The sequence below is a fragment of the Coptis chinensis genome, chromosome 1 (assembly GCF_015680905.1).
Source record: "Coptis chinensis isolate HL-2020 chromosome 1, ASM1568090v1, whole genome shotgun sequence".
In the NCBI taxonomy this organism is placed as follows: domain Eukaryota; kingdom Viridiplantae; phylum Streptophyta; class Magnoliopsida; order Ranunculales; family Ranunculaceae; genus Coptis; species Coptis chinensis.
The window spans coordinates 11,971,443-11,994,850 of record NC_141456.1 but is presented as its reverse complement, the minus strand read 5'-3'; the positions used below and the strand labels follow the sequence as shown (position 1 = coordinate 11,994,850).

The 23,408-nt window shown below is 37.9% G+C and overlaps 1 protein-coding gene and 1 pseudogene across 2 annotated transcripts; both read right to left on the bottom strand.

The window, feature by feature from the left end:
• Positions 1 to 12,266: 12,266 nt before the first annotated feature.
• Positions 12,267 to 13,475, bottom strand: LOC147522163 (putative fructokinase-6, chloroplastic pseudogene; annotated as a pseudogene). The gene is made up of 3 exons (XR_015199420.1): positions 13,122 to 13,475; positions 12,771 to 12,968; positions 12,267 to 12,449 (listed from the first exon to the last, which is right to left on the bottom strand). The product of XR_015199420.1 is annotated as a putative fructokinase-6, chloroplastic pseudogene (transcript).
• A 1,425-nt stretch (positions 13,476 to 14,900) lies between these two features.
• Positions 14,901 to 20,583, bottom strand: LOC147522162 (glutamate receptor 2.5-like). Its single transcript, XM_086567274.1, has 6 exons — positions 20,197 to 20,583; positions 18,190 to 18,202; positions 16,755 to 18,109; positions 16,343 to 16,655; positions 15,617 to 16,023; positions 14,901 to 15,287 (listed from the first exon to the last, which is right to left on the bottom strand). Exons 1-6 carry the CDS (start codon positions 20,581 to 20,583, stop codon positions 14,901 to 14,903), a joined length of 2,862 nt encoding a protein of 953 aa, XP_086423400.1.
• Between the last annotated feature and the right edge of the window lie 2,825 nt (positions 20,584 to 23,408).

Sequence of the window (23,408 nt, the reverse complement as noted above, 5' to 3'; positions counted from 1 at the left end):
TAAAGGTTGAAAACGAAAATTCTCGAAAATGTTTTTCTAGCAGCTTTGGGCGCTTAGATCTCTTTTTTTATTCGGTGTATGGTTCTGAAAATTTTCAGTGTTGATGTAGTTAACTGATGTTAAAGTTAGTTAAAAACTCGTTTTTACATGAATCTAATGATTTTCTAAACTTAGTATCTCCGAGATGCAGTGTTGTTTTTACATGATATCTGAAATTCGGAATTTTTGCGCATCATTCAGTTGATGGGATTCATGGCGGCAATTTCGTTGGAAAAACCATTAAGTCGTTTTTTAGACTTCTATCTTTTCACTCTTTTGTGGGTGACAAGTTTTCACAAGTCAACTCGCTGAGTCAGAATTTAAAATTCTGAGTTTTGAAACCGATTCCATATACAAATCTCTTAGCAGCAAGTCCAATGGGGGGCTATATGGGCTGCTAAAGGCAAATATAGCATCCCAATCACAAAAATGTCATTCTAATGGGACTGTTAAAAGGGTCTTAAATTTGGAAGGAGTTAAAAACCCAGCCAAAATTAAGACCTTCGCTAGTAGCTGCTATAATAAGTTCGAGAGACGGACAACATAGTTTCTGCCGTCCGTGTGTTAAATTTCGACGGGCGGCAGAAATTGTGTCGTTCGTCCAAAAAAAATTCAACTTAAGTTATAAAATAATAGACGGACGGTATCATTTAGCACTTCAAAACAGAAAACGTAATTGGATTGGTTTTTTTATTTTGGGGTGCCAAATTTGGCTGGACAAGCTAAAAAACCTATGTGACACCTTTTAACAGCTCTCTATTGAACTTGCTCTTCAGCCCAATATCCAACATAAGCAGTCGTCGAGGGGTCTTCTACAATGAGCAAGGCCCAAAATATCGCCGATATATCGTCGATATATATCATTTTCTGGTACACCAACATCGATATATCCGATATATATCTACCGAATATTGAATTTTTTTTTCCGATATAAAAATTTTAAATCACCGATATAACCGATATTTACGATATATATCGTTTGACTTTTTAACTATTTTTTAATATAAATATCCGATATTTTTTATATTTTATGATATTTTTTTATCGATACTTCTGATATTTATGATATTTTAGATAGTTTGGACATCGAAATATTCACCGAATTCGATATTTTGGGCCTTGACAAGGAGACCTTTATCTCCCTTCTTGTTTATCTTTAGTTTGAGTGAAGAGGTTTTGAGCCGCGGTCTCAATGAATTTTTTAGTTCGGGAAGAATTGGTTATTTCAAAACTAGAAAAAGTTGTACCCCGTCACACACTTAGTCTATGCAGACGATTTCTAGTTTTTTTTAAGTTGAGCTGGTCTTCAGTGCTTCAGCCATGCAATACACACGCACCCCTGGTATGAGTGGCCCAGAATTCACAGCGCACCATACGAGCTGCGCAGGGTAGATTTAGCCTTTTTTTAATGGTGCAAAATCTTGAGTGAAAGGTGGCGAAGAATATGAAAGATGTTATGACCAATTACTCAATTAAAACAAAAGCGGTTGTTTTATACATCTTATCATCCATTAATTCCGCCACTGGTATCCCTACGTGCACTCTTCATTTATTTATCCTGGAGCTCGAATTTCTTAGGGCAAAGTTAAGACTGTTTACTTTGACAAATTGGTTGAGCGGGTAAAGCAGAAGCTTGCAGGCTGGAAAAATAAGTTGACATCACAAGGCGGTCGTCTAATATGAACCCGGCATGTCCTCCAATCAATGCCAATTAATCTCATGTCATCTTAGGTGGTGCCTCAATCTGTGTTGCGGCGGTTGGAAGAAGTATTTCCTATATATGAAGGTGGTTTACATTTGAGATCTTTGGAAGATGTTAAAAAGGCTTGGAATGTCGTCACCAAGAATTCCATGTGAGATGTTTATTTTAAACAAAAGTACTCTGTAGGTAGTTTTCCTCTTTCTAATGTGTTAATATGATGGAGGTTGTAGAGGAACACTCTTCATGGTGCATTGGTGGAGGTGAAGTGGATTTTTGGTCGTCAAACTGGATGGGTTGTGGAACAATAAAAGAGATGGACAATATGAACACTAATCAGGCTATTCTTATTAAAGACATCTGCTATCGGGGCTATTGGCATTGGGAGCTACTTAATGCCTCTATTTATGATGGGCTAAGAAGACAAATAGAGTTATTGTTGCCAAGTGCCAACGCTTTTTGATGAAAGGGATGTTAGATCTTGGTCACTGACACCGTAATTTTTTCTACGGAAGGTTTAAAGATATGCTTACAACATGATTATAAGCATTAATTCATTAATTGTTGAAGTGGATTCCCAAATTATTCTTGGTTGGTTTTATCTTTTATGGCGGAAAAGGCCCTCCTTGGTTTCTTAAGCGCACATGGTCGATTGTTTTAGAGATGGCGAATAATTTGGATGCTACTTTTCTCCAATGTATATGTGCACTTGTGACTGCTCTATCACTGTTCATTGAACTGATCCTGGGTAAAGTAGGTTGAGGGTCGTACAAGTAGCGATAACTCGATAAGAGTAGGGTGCACGTCAGCAGCACCGGTGTTACAATGTTTTTCTTGATCTTCAAACTTAAAATGTCAATTCTAACTTACTGGCGAGCCATACATGTGTTCTTAGTTTTGAACCCGTCCTACTTAAGCGGGTGCCGTTATATTAAATTATTGTACTTAATTTTTTAATGTGGGTGATTCTTTTCTTCTCCACTTCCGGTTATATAACTGTTATCCACATGTTCTATGTAGAGCTATTAGATATAAATATTATATTGGTTTTGTGGGCCGGTTTTTGTCTTCTCAATTCGGTTGTGTAACTGTTATCCACATGTTCTATGTAGAGTTATGAGATATGAATATTATATTGGCTTTCACTAAATTTTTTTATATGATTCATATGAATATCATTAATCAAGATATCTCTCGCGTTGAAGAAAGAGATGCGAAATAACCTTAAGTTGAAATAGGCATCGCGTAATATTGCTTCAATCTAGTTATTAGAGAATGATCTTGGGCTACACTATGAATAAATTATGATCAAGCATTTAGTAATGTTTTGTTTCTTTGTTTAGCAAAAAGTGTTAATCTTTTCAAGTTTACATCCATTATCGCTATATTTGGTGGGTTTATGTAAAGGAATTGGGAAATAAGTGATTGTGGACAAAGTAAAGGTGTAAATTGAAGGTGGTGAAACCTGTAGGATTTGATGAGAAAAGTTATCTGGGTTGCATTATCCCACAACTCTTTTGTTGTACATAGAACTTGTTGTTGATTGGACATAATGTTATTTTTCAGTCTTTTAATGTAAATGGTGTAAATTCATAAAATTTTGTAATGGCAGAAAGTAAAAGCAGCGAACAGCAGCTGCGCAGAAGAAATGTTATCAATGCATCTCTGTTGCTATTTCTGATTATGTATTAATCTTATGGGATAACGCGATGTAGAAGAGACAATAACTGATTTTCATATTTCACTTTTTCAAGTTAATTGAAGCTTTCATTTCCTCTTTCTATGCATGTTTCATTGTTCGTTTCTATGATAAAATAGAATATGAAGTAAGGAAACCAACATGAATATTTTGTGCCGTGGCACTTACCTTATCACCTTGCTGAAATTATTGGCCTCACTGTGTTGATGAACTTGGCTTGAGGTTTTATAAGGAATGGTGAATTTATAAGGAAGAGCGGGAATAATCTGATGTATTTTAGGCAATTGTTAGCTCCTTGTGTATTATAAACATAGTTATTGGTGGTTTGATATACTTTACGTCTATCTTTCTACTTGCTTACGTTTGCCTATGGAGCAAAGAAGTATGCATTACTCGGTGTCATTTGCCAACAGGGCATAATTTTGCACTTGGGAGCAGCATTACTATTTTCCTTTCTATATTGGTACTCGAGTACAATCTTGCAAGCATTGGGCCTAAGAGTAGATATAGTTGATCAAACCCAGATATTTGCACGCGCCATGCTCCTTCAATTCTATGCTACGCTCTGAATTTGGCAATCTGAGGTTTTTTCAAGCACATTGTACACAAAACCTTGGCTAAAAAATAATTACATTTATTACTAAAGATATGATTCCATATATGTAAAAATGTTTGATAAGTCATCTCATCTCCAAGATTGAACATATAATTACATAGAGATAATCATAACTCTACCATTCTCTCTTTATAATTGCCTTTAGATAATCAATATCTTCTTTCAGACTCTGAATTTCTTCTTCCTGAATTTGTATGCACTGATTTCTAAGTGTGTCGTTCTTTTCTGCAATCTTAAGTTTGTTGCAATCTAAAAGCATAGTATTCTCTCATGCTAATATTTTTTCTTTTTCCAACTACTGCATTGTTTCTATATGGAATGTCAAGTCGGTATCCATCTTCAGCATGGGGGAACAAAAGTGGATAATGTATTGCCATGAAACTTGGAAGCAATTCGTTGATTCTCTTTAAGCCAAATCCTTTCTTGTCCACAATAACATCTTTGTGCTCGTTAAATTCATCACCATTGCCAACGATTAGACAAGCTATCTCTTTTGATGATGGCAAATTATAAAGTCTCCCATCTTTTTGTCTTCTATTAATCAATTGTATGCTGACGTCGGCCACATGACATTCTTTAAATCTATCTCTTGCCATTCTATAAGTCTTGCTGAGTTCATTGGTAACATTCAACATATTAATCAATCCTTAAACAATGCTAGAATCTAAAGCATATTTTGGATTTCTCTTAACAATTTTCTTACTAAGAGAGTTCAACCTGTGGGTGACTTCATTTTTAGTATCATGTATGTACAACTGTGCAAACCTTGAACGTACTCCTTCAGCTGGAAGCAATGTTCCAATTTTGTGGTAATTTTGCCCTTTTATTTTACAAACAAAGGGTGCCTTTCCATCATTAATCGAGCTCACGAACTTGTCCACGGTAGATGTGAGCGAACATTGAGTTGTAAATGCTGATGTTTTCTATGTAATTTAACGATTTTGACCCTCCATTGCAATCCAAAAGATTCTTCAAAAAATCTGGAGTATCTTTTAGAAGAGGCAATTGAACCTTTCCATTCTGACAACATATGGAAAATTTAGGATTAATAGGTTTTTGCTCCTATCATTCCTTTCTTCGCATTTGCGGACAATAGCTCCATAATGAGAACATATGGATGTTGGACATCCAAAATCCAAAGGCTCAAAACAACTTCACGCAAAACAAAAGTTAATTAAAATTAAAGAATTTTATTATAATAAGAACATAAAGCATTGTTGTATGAAGATTACTTTTATGTGAGACATCTATTCCCGTGAAATGGAAACTTGGGTTTCATTGTCCACTTCAATGTCGGAATCAGATCCACTCATTTGTGATAGGTAATCATCATCACTTTCATCGTGAATGCAATTATCGTTTCCAATGATCTTCAAATTCAACATATCTTTTTAGTTTTAGCTCTATTTATTTTAGCTTCTTCTTCACTTGTTCGGGTATAAATACTGTTTAAAAATAATAATATGTCATTTAATAAAGTATTTGATGGTATAAGAACGATAAATTGAATACATAAGAATAAAATATTTACCAATACGTTTCATTCTACTAAGGCGATTAGATTTATAACTTCTCTTCTATGTTTTCCTCCTCCTGTTTTATTTTTGGTAGGGTAGACTTTGTAGTTGTTGTTCTTCTAAGCGATACTTGATGCTAACCTGAAATTTAAGAGTAATATTAGTGTGATGAACATATAAAGTACTTGTCATAATCATTGTAAGTTAAAGACATACTTTCTTGTGAAGGAACAATGTCACCGAAGTTTCTTCCATATTATTAGGCTTGGTCTTCTTTGGAAAAATTTGAATCTCTACTTGAATTTCATCCGAATCTTTTCTGCATTAATGAGTGCTTTTCTTTTCAACTTAGCATGCATGTTGCAAAACCAAGTAACTATGTTCTTTTTCTCGAAACATTACGTGTTGATTTAGTTCAACTTTCAAATTGTTAATCATCTCCTTATTTGGACTTCCATTGAATTGATCAAATACTTGATGCAGTTTTTCAAGTTGGATTGTTATTGGTGTTCATCGCTTTTCTCTTTGTATAAATTTCGTCAACCGAAATCATGTAGAACGAATACTGCTGGAAGCTGGAAACAAAAGGAATCAGTTAACTCATAAGCAACCAAATGTGATGGGTGGATTGGGTGCGTATTAGTGATAACCAAAGTTGACCAACGACTATTAGGACATCTAGCACGGTTGCCGTGGTCGAAAGCAATGGAATATGGTGTGTCTTGACTCATGCCGCTACTTTGAGTATACTAACAATAACCGATAAGTTAGCATATATGAGTGCTTAGTCAATGCACACAAAAGCATGTAATATAATATTGAGGAGCGAGTGAACATTATCCGAAAGTGGCGGTTTAACGCCGATTGATGAGCTGCAACAAACTACCCGGTGTGTGTGAACTGTGAATACAATAAAACTCTGGATAAACCGAACATGAATTGATGTATTGGGAAAATAATTCAAAAGTTTCTATTTTCATTTTCATTTTTTTCTTTGTAATTATTAAATCTCCGAATGGAATATGGAGTTCGTCCTGTTGGTGAGAAGATAAATTTGAGGTATTAATTGTTCATCTCTACAGGCCTGACGGTAAGCCGTGTGTTGAGACTAAAGAATTTGATCTTGTCATCTTGACCCAACATGCTAATTGCTTTCTTTGTTGAAGAAGCGTTATAGAGATGCCGATATTTATCTAACCCATGCTCTTTTTACTATGCCTATTATCGATTGTAGTATGAGTTCCGTGACACTATCTAAGACCCAAAAGAAAATAGTTTTTTTATGTGAGATAAGGAAAAGAATTATTTTGTGGTGATGGTGCCAAGTCTCGTTTTTTAGTACGACTTTGTTTGGGTTGGTGAACCCCATCTTGAAATCAAGGTATCGTGTAATTGTTATTATTTAGCATTCATTGGTATCGTTAGAGAAATTTGTTCTTTCTCTCCTTGGGTGAGGATGCATTAATTAAACTTGTATGAAATAAGAAAAGCTAGATCTGAGAAAGTGTCAAGTTTGAAACTTAGTATTAGGGGGTTAGCGTGACTCAACATGTGCCATGAAGCTTGAGATATACCTCTCCAACCATGGGGCAAGAAACTGGAGATTGCTCTTTAGATATGTCGTTATTTAGAAAAGAGGTTTCTCATGTTCATGCTTTAATTCTATAGTTTTAGTCAAGAATATTGATCCAGCTTTGAGTTCTTTTTATTTGTTTGTCTCTTGTGCATATTTGCCTCCATGGACATACGTTCTCTTCTAGCTTTTAAGAAGTTAACGATGAAATTCTTTCACTTAGAATCATAGAGGATAATTTTTTGGTGGACGTCATGGGGGTTTGGATCCTGATTTTCCAATAAGTGCTTGCTAGTTTGTTGTTGGGGTGATGGTGGTGTTCAGAGTGGTGAAAGCTTTTGCAGGAAGCAACAAATAATTCTTCTTATGTACCAAAAAATATGTACTAACAATAAAAATTCAAGACAAAGATTTTCCAAATAATTTTTCCTTCTTATTATTACCCGGGGAAAAAATACTAACCTTCAGTGGAAGGAATTTGGAGTCCTTTCAAGGATGGTGTACCAGGGAAAAACCTTCAGTCCAGGAAGAAAAAACGAACTTTCAGTGGCAGGTATTCGTAAACCTTTCAATGATGGTGTATGCTTCGTGAATATTGATGTGTTTTCTTATGATTTCTTTGGTTTTTGTTTAATGCTTCCTGAATATTGATGTCTTTATATAGATTTTAATATGACAGCAGTTGTGTAGCATAAGAATTCTGCCGTTGATCCATTAACTAATCCATATCTATTAACTAATCTATATCTAATAATTAATACATCCATACCAAAATGTCCAGCAGTCTAGTCATCTAATTACAAAGTAAACGTGCCAAAGGCCAAATTTTAAAAGGAAATCACTACACCATGAATGAGACTATTTTGAGAAAAGTAAAACACCACAGAGCATGGGACAAATACTGACCTGGGAAAATATTAGGACCCTCAAATCTCGTTCTTTCAGCTTTGGAAGTAGCTTATCCAAAAGAACCATTTTCCCTTTGGTGGAGGGAGGGAGGGGGGATAAATTGGAAGTAAGTTGATTGATCATTAAATCCCCAATAAATCCAAAGAAACATTACGAAATAAGATATACCTACACCGGTAATAAGATGGTCTCTGTAGTATAAGGAGGGCAATTATAAGGAGGGCCAGGCTCAAAGACCTTGGAATAGATATGGATGGTTACAACATTTCACGTTTGCATAGCTATATTAGGAAGACGTTTACACTCTCCACCAAAGATTAACAACCTCAAGATCCATACGCAACAAAGCTCGGTAAAACTACTTCTGCAATTGGGACATCCCTACCTTAAGTATTGTTTCCTTTTTAGGGGGTAAACCTTTCTCAACATCAGACTTTAATCTTCGGAAGAGGGATAAATTGGAAGTAAGTTGATTGATCATTAAATCCCAATAAATCCAGAAGCATTACAGAAATAAGATATACTTGCACTGGTAATAAGATGGTCTCCTGTCGTATAAGGAGGGCAGTATAAGGAGGGCCAGGCTCAGCGCATTGGAATAGATATGGATGGTTACAATATTTACGAAGCTGCATAGCTATATTCAGAAGACGTTTACGCTCTCCATCAGCATTAACAACCTCAAGATCATACGCAACAAAACTTCGGTAAAAAGCATACGCAATTGGGACATCCCTACCTTAAGTATTGTTTTCCTTTTTAGGGGTAAACCTTTCTCAACATCGGACTTTAATCTTCGGAGGAGAAATGGACGAAGGACCTTCAAGAAGCCTGAGAAAGTTGTTGAGTCAACTAAAGTCAACAAAATGTTTATCGCTTGCAATGCGGGTAGAAGTTTTACCTTGTGAAGTTGTTGAACAACTTCTTGCTGGTCATTTTCGCCAGATATTTGGAACCATTCATCAAAAGTTTCCGCAGAACTAAAAATCTTCGGAAGTAAAAAAATTAAGCAGAGACCATAGCTCATGAAGATTATTCCGTCCAAAAAATAAAGCATAAATCAACATCAAAATAATCTGTAAGAATTTGGGACAAAATGAAAAAGTGGTTTTCTATTATCTATTGTGTATCAGGAAGAAGGTAACTGGAACCGATAGGAATATAGAGACACATGATGGTCGTCCTCTACATGATGGAAATACCCAATGGAACCACTTTTACGTGGAGTTTTATTTTTTACTTTCCAAATCGGTAAAGTGTGTAAGTATTAGATAGATTATGTGACCAGTTGCAGAATGAGGTATCCTACATACATCATCAATCTTAACTTCGGAAGTAAACATACATTATGTTCCTACCACTGAAACAGTGCTAGGGGAAGTTCTAGCTCAACATGACAATACTCGCAAAAAAATATCAATGAGTTTGTACTGAACTTCATCAATCGATTTCCAGCCCTTAAATTTCTGACAGATATATCTCACACATAATGAAGTAATATAGTAATGCAAGCATAGCCTTGTTATAGTTGATGCATACGACATAGAGCCCATTAGGTGCAACCATTAAAGGAAAAAGGATGCATAAATCCATAAATCCCGTCATAGAAAGAAGATTTGTTTGCATCTAGGTAACCCAAATGCTAACAAAAAATCAATTACGGGTTTCGTTTGAATGGTTAGAAAAGGCACTCCAGTAACACTACATCACCCACAGAATATTTCACTTTAACTGTAGTAGTATCCAAATCAAGCTCTCTTTGATAAGATTTGACATCGTATGCAACATGGGAATCATCAAATTCTAGCCTGAGATCGCCTAGAGGCTAGTAGACCTTATAGAAAGAGAGAGTGATGAATCAACTGATAGTGAAATGAGAAAGAGGTTCATGCAGATGTATCCATTATTCGATGATATCTATATAATATACAACACGTCTATGTCTAGTACATAATTATAAGATCCATCCAATAGATTTAGATATATATAAAACCTTACACATTTGCATTTGCTTTATACCGTAATTCAATTGTTGTAAGAAAAATGAAGCATATGTTAGTTTTGTTAGGCCTAATGCATTTGACTTTGGTTCTTTATCCAAAAATATCAAAGATGTGTTAAAGGCTGAAGCTCTAAACACATAGAACTCGAGTAGCAAGCCCTGTGGACTCGTGTATCCCTTCGAAGGGAACTGTATACTGATATCCCAAAAGATGGTGATGAAATTTTGTACACTGGAATTTATTTTTTCAAACATCAATAAAACTGGTAGGGACTTGCCTCCCCTAATCCTAGATGGGAAAAGCTTATGAGGTCCATAGTTTCTATGGTTAGGTGTGGTCATAATAGGTATGCTCGCTCTTGGTGAATGCGTAAAAAATGTAAAGTTCAACAAAGATGTGAACCATAAATGACACATATCTTGGTTAAGTCGGAAATACCTCATCAGCTTACGTGTTTCTATTTTCACATGATACATCGGGTCTTCCTTTTGGTCGACAACTTCAAAAAATTCATTGACAACCATGGTGCGAATCTGTTGTAACAAAGTGATGCATTTAGTCGAAAGCATCAATCAATTGAATTAAGTGTCCTTTGCTAGCTAATAGCATAGGCACTTAAAAAAAAAAAAACTTGGTATGAGTAGAATTATACCGAAGAATATATGAGTAGAATGACCAAGACAATTTATTATATTCCTATTAGTCTCGACGGTGTTAGAGTCCCCATCCGGAATCACCCTTGGGAAGGAAGTAGAAGATGGATCTTGCGAGGGAGCAAATTGTAAAATTCCAATCTTGTGTCTGGACAATAATCTCTCTTTATCCCAAAAGTAGGAGTTTGTGTCTGCACAATAATCTCTCTTTATCCCATATATAATCATTGGATCTTCTCCAACCAAAATTGCTGCGACTTGAGTCAAATCAGATTCTCTTTAATTTTAATCAAAAGTCTGCAATTGTACAAATCTTCTTGCATTGATGGGAGAAGAAAGATTGGGTGGTAGAGAAGAGAGTGGGAGAGAGAGATCAGTTCGTATGAGAGTCGTGGGTTTTGTTGGGTTTCCATTTTGAGTTTGAGTGTATTAAGTTTGAAATTGGAAATTGCATACCCAATCAATCATCAAATTGTGGGAACTTCAATTCGTTTTGGCAGTGGTGCCAGTTCATCCTTGCATGATAAATTTTAGGTTTATTTACTAACTGCAGGGATGAAAGATTAAAAAACATAAGTTATAGAAACACTGATTGTCAAAAAAATTAAAAAATACCTGTTTGGATGGAAAATCGATTCGCTACATCCTATGAGACCATGAGTGTGTGAAGTGTGATAACCCTCTGACCTCCTAAATCCAACCCACCCCCACCCCAAGGCGCCCTCCCATTTTCCTTATCTGGTATATATTTGACTTCCAACGTCTCTACAACAAAAGCGAACCTAGAATGAGTAACTCACCATCTATATATTTTCAATTCTTTTGTTTCTTTTTAAAAATATCTTCCTTTATTTTATTGTTTTGAGGGCCACGAGAGCTCGAAACTCCATCAAGTCAATCATGTTGCTTTTCCGGGATAAACTCATGCAAATCAATGGAAGTTAAAGTTTTGGATCCATGTGAGGTGTGTAACTATATCTTGGGTTTTTCTAGTGTCGAAGTTCTAACTTCTATTATTTCGCCTCAAAACCTTTGTTGTATTTTAGTGCTATGTGTTTTACTGCCGTTCATGCAGCTCGAGTGTCAATCGAAAACGTAAATGCGTTTCTTAAGTTCTCATAAAACTTTTCTAGCATTTCTTTTTGCTCATTGAAATGAAGGTTTATGCCTCGTACTCCTTTGAGGCTAACCTTCACTTCAAGGAAGCACTTCGATCTCAAGACTTGGAAGCTTTTACGAATATTTTCTAAAACGGCAAAAGTGGACTTCATGGGCGCTTTGATGCGGATAAGGGTTGGGATGCAAAAAAAATTTAGGCATGCATAAAGAATTGACCACACTAATTCATGAAAATATATACATTGAAGTAATGAAAGATCAGTGACAATCGGTGATAATATTCCGGCTACAAAAGCATCTCCAAAGACCGATGAGTGTCTACAACATCCACCTTTAAACCTTTTACCTGCCGTTGAAATCACGTACAAAAGAAGAAAACAGATGATATTGTGAACTGATGGAATTGTTTCCGTGTAATGAGAGAACATGACCTTCAATACTATAACACCATATATGGTTCAAAAGAATATTTCCATGTCTTTACTTTAGTGTAATATCTGCAACCATCTGGGCCCTCAGTTACAAGAAGCAATTTTAGATCCGGATGGAATAGTTTACGGACAACTGCATCATCATACGGGTCTTCGCCTTTTGTTAAAAAGGAAATCTCTTCTTTACTAATCTGGTTGAGAATCAAAACAATCAGACAGTATTAATTGACAATTGTCCAAATCATCGTGGTTCCGCTTCTAAATAGAGGGAATGACAGATACCGTGGTACACAGGCTTTCTCTTAAACGGACTGTCCGTTTACGGACATGTTATATAGTGTCTTGCGCAACTTATATAGTGTCATATGTAAGCTGCCGCGAAGAAGTTAATAAGCGTAAATTAAAAAGTTGTTTAAGACACTATATAAACTGCCCCACGAACATGTCCGTTTAAGAGAAAGCCTGCCGTAGTACATTCATAGGGTGTTTAGTTGAAATATGTGGATGACTACCTTAATTATGTCAGCAGTATCCCATATGCTCAGGATTCCTTCTCTGGCACTTTCTGCAGATGGCCATAATGGAAGCCTAAGATTGGGATCATAGGACAAAAGCACTCCAGCCTCTTTTGCAGCTTTTGTTGCAGCAATGTGGGCCGACTTGCATGGTTCTGTAATCAGACTTATAGAACCATAGTGGAATATTTTTGCCTGTCATCACAGAATTAGTTACCTTGTTACTGATGAAAAAGTTTAAGAGATATAAATCTAAAGAGTGGAAAGGTTTAATCTTGAATTCAAAAGACAGTTAGATATTAGACACATTCTACCCATTATTACACTTCAAACAAAATATTTACATACCTTGGTGATGATGTCAAGGTCAAGTTCGGATTCTTGAAGAAGCATATCAGCACTTGGGTTCCGGAAAAACATGAATTCACGCTCCCCGTCGTCCCTCAATGTGACAAAAGCTAAAGCAGTTCGGGCACCAGGATCAAAACCCAATCCTTTATTGTTCACATTATTCTCCTTTAGAATATCAGCAAGCATATATCCAAACTCATCGTCACCAACCTGTGTGCGGTTCACGAACAAAATGCAAACCACAATGAGCAAGGTTTTCGATTCTCGGTTTTCATTTTCAACTATCAACTCTTGGAAAAACATGAGATTCATCCCTAACTTTATTATTGAACGCTTTCTCATAGTCTCCATTTTGAGATGGTGGATCAGGCTAATCGGGGCGTGATATGAAACTATAAGACTCAGGAATGTGATTAGAAATATATAACTGGTAGTCTCCATTTATAAGGGTTCGATTCGCTACATCTAGTTCAGAAACCTTCTTTCTTCGTGGAGAATGAATTTTTGTCTGGAATAAGGGTTTTTTTTTATTAAAGAGTCCAAGGTTTTAAGGTATTAAGAAACCTTCTTTCTTCTTTCTCGAGATGCACATTCCGAGTAGGGACTAATTTGCAATAAATTGAAATAGGTATGAGCATGGGCGGAGAAACTTCAACACTTCTTTTGATGATAAATTCAAGGGAAGGGTTTTGGGGAGGAGGAAAAAGACGGTGGGTTTTGGGAAGGAAGAGGTACGGTGGGTTTTCTCACAGCTCGTTTTTTTATTTTTTCTTGACAATTTTTTTACTCTGATTTATCGTAATTAATTAGTATGGACACGTGGATACTCTAGCTATGCTTCCTCAATTAAGGAGGGGATATAGCTATAATATATATATAGAGATTAAATACATAATGGCAAGCCCTTGGAATTTATGAATTCAGCAACCCAGCAAGTACACCTAACTAGCAGTTGGTTTTAATTAAGGGTAGAATTCAAGCTAATCAAACCGAGCTTCACTATGCTCGGCTTCACTAATCAAGTAGCTCTGTTAGTGTACTTACTAACTAGTGATGGTAGGCTTGGTTCACATTGCAAGAGGAACGAGCTTGAGCGAGCCAATCGAGTCAAACCCCGAGCAGACCTAGCTTTACTTGACGTGCGGTTGATTGGAGCTGCCATACTGTTAATTTGAGTTTAGCTGGTTGTATAATTGAGATCAGAATGAGGACAACGAAAATCCATATAAGTTCTTCTTTAGCTTTACTTCTAAAATTTATCACAGAGACAACTTTAAAAGAACGAAACAACTTGTCAAGGTCGAGTACAAGTACACAGATAAGAAACAATAGTCACTTTTAATTCCTGTCCCCTTACAGTATTCTATAAGGGAATCTACAGTAACTGGAACTTACAGTCGAACTTTGCTCTCCTAATTCGTAAGACTCAAGTGTAATGAATTTGAAACTTAAAAGACAACCTAACCAGTAGAGGAGTCAGTAGTTCATACAAGAAAGATTGCAGGGTATATGACCTAAACTAATCAGTTTACTGAAGTTATCTCAATTACACCTGGGGGTAGTCTCGAATTGGTGTGCTGTGATCGGTACTAGAGGGGAGACACCTCTTGCGGGTTTCACAAAACCTAATCTGTGGAGAAGACCGTATCATAGCGATGTGTGGCTTTGGGTGAGTCCTCCTCCTAATACAATTGTTGCTGGACTTTGAGGTGTCATCTCACATTTGCACATGAAGATTCTGTAGTTCAACACTAAACTAATCAGTTTACTCTTCCATCAGTCGTCCTTGCACTTAGTACACACATACAAAAATCTTATCTTCTTGGATCCTCTAGAAGATATGTCTTTCTCCTTATCAAATTCGACAGCCATGGCAGAAATTTTTTGGGAAACAGAGCATTCAGAAGTTATAATGTTCCTATGCTCATACAGGAAAATTATGAAGAATACGATAAAAGCAATGGCAGAAGCAACTCCAGCAATCATAAAGAGACCCTTAAAGCTATCGAGGGTGAGGCTTTCGGAGGTAGTAGTCCCTTGCTCTTGACATGAAACCTGCTGCCCAAACCATTCGCTATCGATTGCCTCCATTTTGTCTCCCTCTGTCACATTTAAGATAGCCCTCGAAATATCAGGTACTAGAGGAGAACCCTTGGGAAAAACCTGAGCAAAATGTTTAGGAGCTCAAGTTAGAACAATGGAGTTGTTTTTAACACTTAATAGTGCAAATTGTCGAGATACAACCGACAACCAACCTCCTAAAGTATAATTGTTGTTGATAAGTTATATTTACCATTACATACTGCTACTGTAATGGGACATGCGACTGATAAGTTATATTTCAACCCTTAATGATTGTTGGAATCAATAAGTGGTATGACAAACGGTGTTTGTAAATATGCAGAGTGACGTATCTAGTGGTTTCATGTTGCCTACTAATAGGTGACAGAGTTGCTCTCAGGTAACGAAGAGTAATAGGGTGGGTGACTTACAAAGCCAAAGCCAGCAGTCCTGTGTGTTGGTCCAACCATCATGTATTTTGTGCAGTATTTTGCAAGGAGGAGCTTCATATAAGGGATCTCATCAATAACGGCGGAAACTCCACCATTTCGACTTCCTTTTGACAAAGCCTGGTGGAACTCTTCTACATTGTCGTAGGGCCTCAACTTGGATGAATCGATGCCCATGCTTTGAGCAAGTCCGTACACAAAGGAACCTGATAGATAACCTACATAATCTCCGTTCTTTTTGAGATCGCTGATGTCTGTGATGGTTGGTTGGAGCTGCTGTACTGTTAGCATCGAAGTTAAGCTAGCCGTATAACTCGATGTCAGAATGAGGACAACGAAAACCCATATAATCATCACAAACCTTGCGAAGTTGCTTATTATCCTTTCCTCTGCAAAGTGGCAAATGGGATTATGCTCATTACTCTCGTGAATAAACTACAGAAGTAAAAAGCATTAAAGGTGAATTGAAGTGGTATTACTCCACACTTGAGACTGCAATGCAGGTGGTTCTCATTCTATTTGAATATTGAATCCTGATTTCCCACTATAGTTTTTTCCATCGGGATGGCGTTATCACCATTTTCTACCACTAAATCGTTCCAAAAGGGGTAAAGTGTGATTTGACATCTTACTTTGTACCATTTTATCATCTAATACCCTTAACGCAGTTGTGTAGTTGTGTAGAAAATGAGGAAGGAAGGAAATTACTATGGGCAAACACAAGCGTCGAGAAGGAGAAATAAAAGATCATGCCCACTTGTTGCGAAAATTTGCCTCTGAAGGCCTTGTTAATACCATGCTCTAGAACCCAGATCACGAAGCCAGTGTAGATGAAAAATGTCCCAGTTGTTAACCAGAGGTCCGTGGTTAGAGGCTTCAAAAAAATCCACGCATTCTTCCTATTATCGTACTTGACTGGCACTACCATTGATACCCCAGAGTCCGTAAAAGGTAATGTAAAATCCACATAGTTGGATCTGTTGGCAAGAATTGTTACATCTCCCACAACCGCGTCATAATTCTGCGAATATGTTAAAGTTTAGTGAGAATAAATAAATGTTTCCGGCTAATTAAAGGCAAAATTTCAGGTGCAAGGCTTGTCTTAGATATGTTAACTGACCTGAAAATAGACTTGGTCTACTAATTCATTGTAATCTCCCGCGCTCTCTCCGTCTGCCTTTTCAAAAGGTACAAACTCATAGGGTAGGGCATATTTCATTGAGTCAACCACAGCCTTGAATACATCTATGCAAAATCCAGTGACCAACGTGGCATTAGTCCATTGATCCTTTTCGACCTTAACAAAATCACTAAAACCATCTTGTTTTGGAACTCCGACCTTCAACTTCCTCTCGCTTGTTGGCATCTCCCAACCCTTTGGAATCACAGTTGTCTCACCAGGCCAGATAATGGCTCCAAGATTAGTCTGGGATGATGTTTTCGTTGTCAAGTCCGAGTTCCCTGACAGTCCATGTGTTGGACTCCAGAATCCAATTTCTCTTTCTCCTTTCCCAATTATATTCATTATTTTGAAAGTCGATGACTGCAATTGTCCATCTTTGAGCCAGAATTCTCCACTCAACCCTTGAAACTTGGTATGCAAGATTGAATCCCGAAGCTTAGGACCGTTTTCAGAGATCCCAAGATTTTCCAGGTCTGTGGTGTTTGTTCCGTTGTCTAGTCTCTTGAATAGAGGACGGACGGTGTTTAGTTTCTCAACAGCCATTGCTAGTGCCCAAAAACTGTCGTACGCGTATAGTCCAAGAACACTCAACTCAACTTCATCAATGTCTGGATTATCCTGGAGAAATTTTCTTTTCCATCTTCTTCTAAAGTTGTCAAGCTTTTCAGATCTTGGCACATAAGCTTTTATTCCTAGTACTCCCTGCATCGAGCCAATAATAGAGGTGTCTATAGAACTCAAGAGATCTGTAAGTCCATCAGTGATGATCCACACATACCCATTACTCATCATTCCGACTTCATTTGCTATGGAAAAAAAGCGTGAGCCAAGAGATGTCCTCATGTGCACCACAAAAACCCTGGTCTGCATGGTCATCAGCTTGTACAGTTCACCGCGAATCTGTTCATCAGTTGGTGAAAAACACAAAACACTCCGGTATGGAACACGTGAGTTGACATCTTGGATGGCATCAATTAGATACGGTATCATGTCCTTTCCGTAGTCAGTGTCTTCATATATTGGGACCACTTCCCTCCACCCAAAGTAATCAATAATTGCAGCAATAGCTTTCACTTGTGTGGAATCATTTAGAGTTGTTCTGATGAAATATGAGGTTTTGGTGAAGGAGATGGAAGGACTGGTTGCTGAGAAAGAAATGATGGGCACTTCAGTTTTGTTACCGATATCAACCACAAACACGGCCTCGGAGGATGTTTGAGGTCCTAGGATGGCTTGCACTTGAACATTCTTTATCAGATCTACAGCTGTAGGTACAATGACCAAAGAAACCACTTAATTAGTTTTTTTTGTGATTTACTGTATTTGTATTGGTAGTAACATGTCATAATAACAAAGGTTTCTACCAATCTACCTGTTAAACCAGACTAGCAACACATCAAGTAAAGCCATCAGTTTTTGTGAGAATAGAGTATGAATCATATAATTATCTTGTAACTTGAAAGAAAACATATGTAGAGCATCTCTAGGTAGTAGTATCACCTCCAAATTTACTTTCAAATTGAATTTTGCGTAAAAACGACCAACTCTAGGTGGAAGCAAATCTGGTAGTATTACTTGTCCAAATTTATTCGTAGAAGCAAATCTAGGATTTGGATCGCGGGATGCGTGCAATGTTGGAAATGCTGTACACCACTTGATGTCGCCTAAATTTTTTGACTTTGACCAAAGATCTCAGGCCATTACTAATGTCGCGCACCATTCTTATTATAGGCTTTACACTATCACTATCAAGGTTCTCCAACGGAAAAAAAGGAGCAAAAAACGGTCGGAATTCTACATCCATATATCTACACTCATTTCCTTCTTCATTTTACAAACACTCAACCCAAATATTCTAATCAAACAATTCAACCATTTCACATCAATCCTCAACAAACCACACACACGCATTGCCAAAAATGGATCATGAAGTGTACGAGCTTTTTCTCCTTCAATCTTTCATCTTTGTCTTCATCTTCATCATTTGTCTCTTCTTCATCTCCTTCGGTAGGAAGAATCGGTAGATAGTCTTGATGAGAAATTTGTTAACGCCATTCCCCTTATGAAGCACAGTTTGGTTGTACTTGCACAAGCACAAGTACATGCTCCGAAAGCACCACATGGTGGTTCAAAGAAGGGTCGAAAAGTGAAACATAGAAACTATGCTTTGACTTTGGAAATCTTGAAGGCCAAGTACTTGGTCAATCATCTTGTTTTTTCGAAAGAGGATTTCAAACGGTGCTTTCGTATAAAAAAATATTTATTTCTTTCCATCTTCAACGATATTCAGACTCATTTTAAGTATTTTCAGCCTAAATTTAACAATGCTGGTAAACCTGGATTAGATCATTTGATCAAGGTCGCGAACTTTTATGATTCTTGGTTATGGTAACGGTATCGATCAAATTGACAATCAATTATACATTTTCGAAAGCAATCTGGAAACCCAGCGTGGCCAGGCATTTCAGTAATGCAATTATCAAATTGTACGGTTCAGTCTACTTGCAAAGGCTAAGCATTGCAGATACAGAACGCTTGCTTGCACATTTCTGCCAAACGTGGATGGGCGGGTATGTTAGGAAACATTGATTGCATGTATTGGGAATGACATAATTGTCTAACCGATGCTAAAGGTGCTTACAAGTGGTCGCCTGAAACCATTTGTTATTCTCGCCGTTGCAACCAAGACTGCGGGATATGACATTCTTTTTGGGATGACAAGGTCATTAATAATGATATCAACGCGGTCGACAACTCGCCGGTATTTGAGCACGTGGATCAATGATACATATTTATTTTGATGTAAATCATCATAGCTATAATATTGATCAAAGTTGTTATTTATGCTAGGAGATATATATGGTGGTTAGCTTGTTAGGTTAAAGGGATTGAGTGTGTAGAAGAAGAAGAAGAAATGATGGAGGCAGAGGAAGAAGGTAGGGTTTAGAGTATATTTACTCTAACCTACAATACATATATTTATACTAGAGATGGAATAACCAAAATTGCAACAAGCTAAATAAGGTACGGTCTCACACTTCTAGAATGTGTGAGACTGACACCCTTCAAGCTGGAGCATAGATATCGCTCATGCCCAGCTTGTTACCAATATAACTCTAACTTGATTTAATCATCGGTTTGGTGAAGATATCGACTAACCGATCTCGAGAAGCCACATCTGAGTAATTTATCTCCTTTGTTTCAACCTTATGTCCGACATAATCGACAATCTACCTCTATGTGCTTAGTTCTTTCATGAAATACTGGATTAGAAGCGATATGAATGGATGCCCGATTGTCACAATGAAGAGGGATCGGTGAAATTTGTACCTCAAACCTAACTCATGTAGCAGAGGACACTTAATCCACATTAACTCACCGGGGTCCCTTGAGCCATAGCTCTATACTTAGCCTCCGCGACTAGACTTTGACACAACTGTTTGTTTTTACTCTTCCATGTCACCAAATTTCCACAAAGGAAAGTACAATACCCAGTGGTGGATCGTCTATCTGAAACTAATCCAGCATAATCAACATCTGAATATCCAACAACATCAAAATTTCCATTAGAACGATAGACCAATCCACGACCAGGAGAACCTTTCAAATACCTCAAAATACGAATAACTGCATGGTAGTGAGGAATCTGTGGTGCATGCATATACTGAGATACTACACTGACTGCAAAGGAGATATCGGGGCGAGTAATAGTAGCATAGATCAGCTTTCCCACCAATTTACGGTATCCCTCAATATCGACATACATCTCTCCAACATCCGACCGAGTTTGTCGTTCAATCCATAGGAGTCTCTATCATGAAGCTCTAAATCAACCGGTCTCCCACCGGCGTGTCTAATACATACTTTCTCCGTGAGAGATGAATATCACCGAGGAACCCGTAACTTCAATGCCTAAGAAAATAGTTCTTCTCCTAGATCTTTGGTCGAACTATCTTGAGAGATTGACTTTAAGTCGATCAATACCCTGTTTGTCAGACCCTGTGACAATGATATCATCAACACACACAACTAAGACAATAATCTCTTGCTGGGTCTTTCGGTAAAACACGGAATGATCATATTCACACCTAGTCATTCCATTAGCCATCAAAACCTGACTAAACTTCGCAAACCAAGCTCTAAGAGACTGCTTGAACCCATAAAGAGACTTCTTTAATCAACAGACTTTCCCCCCTTGAGCAACAAAACCAGGAGGTTGAACCATATAGATTTCCTCCAGAAGATCGCCATGTAAAAAGGCATTCTTCACATCCAACTAAAACAGAGGCCCGATTGATGATGAATGCAAGAGAAATCACAATACGATAGAGGCGAAGCTTTGCAACCGGAGAAAACGCCTCGAGTAATCAATACCATATGCAGGTAAAGCCTTTTGCAACCTGACGAGCCTTTTAAACGAGAAATAATACCATCCGGATTATGCTTAATAGTGAAAACCCACTTACAAGCAAACCGCTTTCTTCCCGAAGGAAGATCCGTAAGAACCAAGTGTCATTAGAATACAAGGCACTCAACTCCTCGCCCATTGCTTGCTTCCAACGGGGATGAGATAGAGCATCCCCTCAGAAGTTAGGCGGGATAGAGATGCATAACAAGGGGCGTAGCAAAAGACTTGACAGATGGTGGTAAATGATCAGTGTAAACATACTTAGAAATAGAATACTAAGCATACTTACTAGGAAGACGCATACTGGCAGGTGGACGTTCAAGTTTTCAGAGTGCAATAGGAACATCAAGGTCAGATGGAATGGCAATAGGATCCACAGACACAGTGGGAAGAGGTGAGGGCAGCGGAGCAGTTGAACATTCGGCCTCAAACTCTGGAATGGCAATCGGAAAGGTAATGGCGCCAGCGACTCCGTGAAAGTTTGTCGATGGGCTGGCAGGTCGCGCTCCATCGCCTGGAACTTGACCATCAAGAGAGTGCAGGTCGCGCTCTGGAAGGCTATTAGTGGGCGTAGGGTGCACTCCATCGCCTAGACCTCGACCATCAAGGGAGCGCAGGTCGGGCGCAAGGTGCGCTCCATCGCCTGGACCTCGACCATCAAATGAGCGCAGGTCGCGCTCTGTAAGGCCATCTATGGGCGCAGGTCGCGCTCCTTCTTCACGAGCTCCCTCATGTTCACCAAGATCATATCCAGCAATACCTGATGGCATAACACAATCCTCAAATGGTTCAGAGGACATCTTCCCTTCTGAAAAGTAAAACGGGACATCTTCAAAAAAGGTAACATCAACACAGACAAATGATTTGCGCAGATGAAGACTATAACACTTGTACCCTTTATATGTACGGAATACCTAAGGAAAACACACTTAATAGCACGAGAGTCTAACTTATCACGACCCGGCTGAAGATTATGAACAAAGCAGACACAACCAAAAATCTGAGGGGGAAGATGGAAAGAAGATTGACCAGGAAAAAGAACAGAGTGTGGTGTTTTCCCCCCTAATATTGAAGAGGGCATACGATTAATCAAGTATGTGGCAGTAAGGACTGCCTCTGCCCAATAAAACTTTGGGAGATTTGTTTGAAACATTAAGCATCGGGCGACTTCAAGAATGGGTATGTTCTTTCTCTCAGTAACCCCATTTTGTTGAGGTGTATCCACACAGGAGGTTTGATGTGTAATGCCATGGTCATCTAAAAAACTCTGGAATATTGTAGAGGTATAGTCTTTGGCATTATCAGTTCGAAAAACATGTATGTGTGCAGAATACCGATTAGTAATCTCAGCATAGAATTTTTGAAAAACAGAGAATACTTAAGAACGATTTTGCATAATATATACCCAACAAATACGAGAAAAATCATCTATAAATGTAATAAAATACTTGGCTCCAAAAAGGCTAGTGGTTCTACAAGGACCCCAAACATCTGAATGGACTAACTGAAAAGGAACACTAGAACACTTATTTAACCTATTTTAGTAAGTAGCACGACGATGTTTAGCTAACTCACAAACCTCACAACTTAAAGACTGAATACTAGAAGAAATACTGGGAACTAAACTTCGCAAACTAGCCAGAGGAAGATGACCAAGACGTCTATGCCACTGAACAGGAGAGACTGAGACTGTAAGAGCATGCTTCTGGTGAGAGTGCCCATAATCATCTTGAAAGTAATAGATGCCCCGTGCTCATACCCCCCCACCAACTAGTGTCTTTGTCTGTAGATCCTGAAACACAACATGAGTGGAAGAAAACATGACATTACAGTGAAGAGATTGGGTGAGACGATGAACAGACAATAGATTAAAGGGGAAATTTCGAATAAGCAAGACTGAGACAATAGATATATTACGAGTTAACTGAATAGTACCCCGACCAAGAATACTAGCCTTAGCCCCATTTGCTAATGTGACATATGATGGTGTGTGAGTATACGCAAGACTAGAAAAACCGGGGATTACTCCGTTATATGATCGTAAGCTCCCCGAGTCAATAACCCAAGAGTTCTTACCACTTGTATGAAGACATGTTTTACCTGAAATGACAAACTCGATGAACTGGGAATAGCTTGTATCCGCTTCATCAGGGCTGCAAAGTCTTCTTGAACTCGTTGAAAAT

What these genes read in the sequence shown, in the direction of transcription:
- LOC147522162 (XM_086567274.1), bottom strand. Translation starts at nt 20,583, where the DNA reads ATGTATGTCGATATTGAGGGATACCGTAAATTGGTGGGAAAGCTGATC. An exon ending in GACGCTTGTGTTTGCCCATA is followed by an intron (nt 16,024 to 16,342) that starts GTAATTTCCTTC and finishes GCCACTTTGCAG; the next exon opens with AGGAAAGGATAATAAGCAAC. An exon ending in GGACTGCTGGCTTTGGCTTT is followed by an intron (nt 15,288 to 15,616) that starts GTAAGTCACCCA and finishes CATTTTGCTCAG; the next exon opens with GTTTTTCCCAAGGGTTCTCC.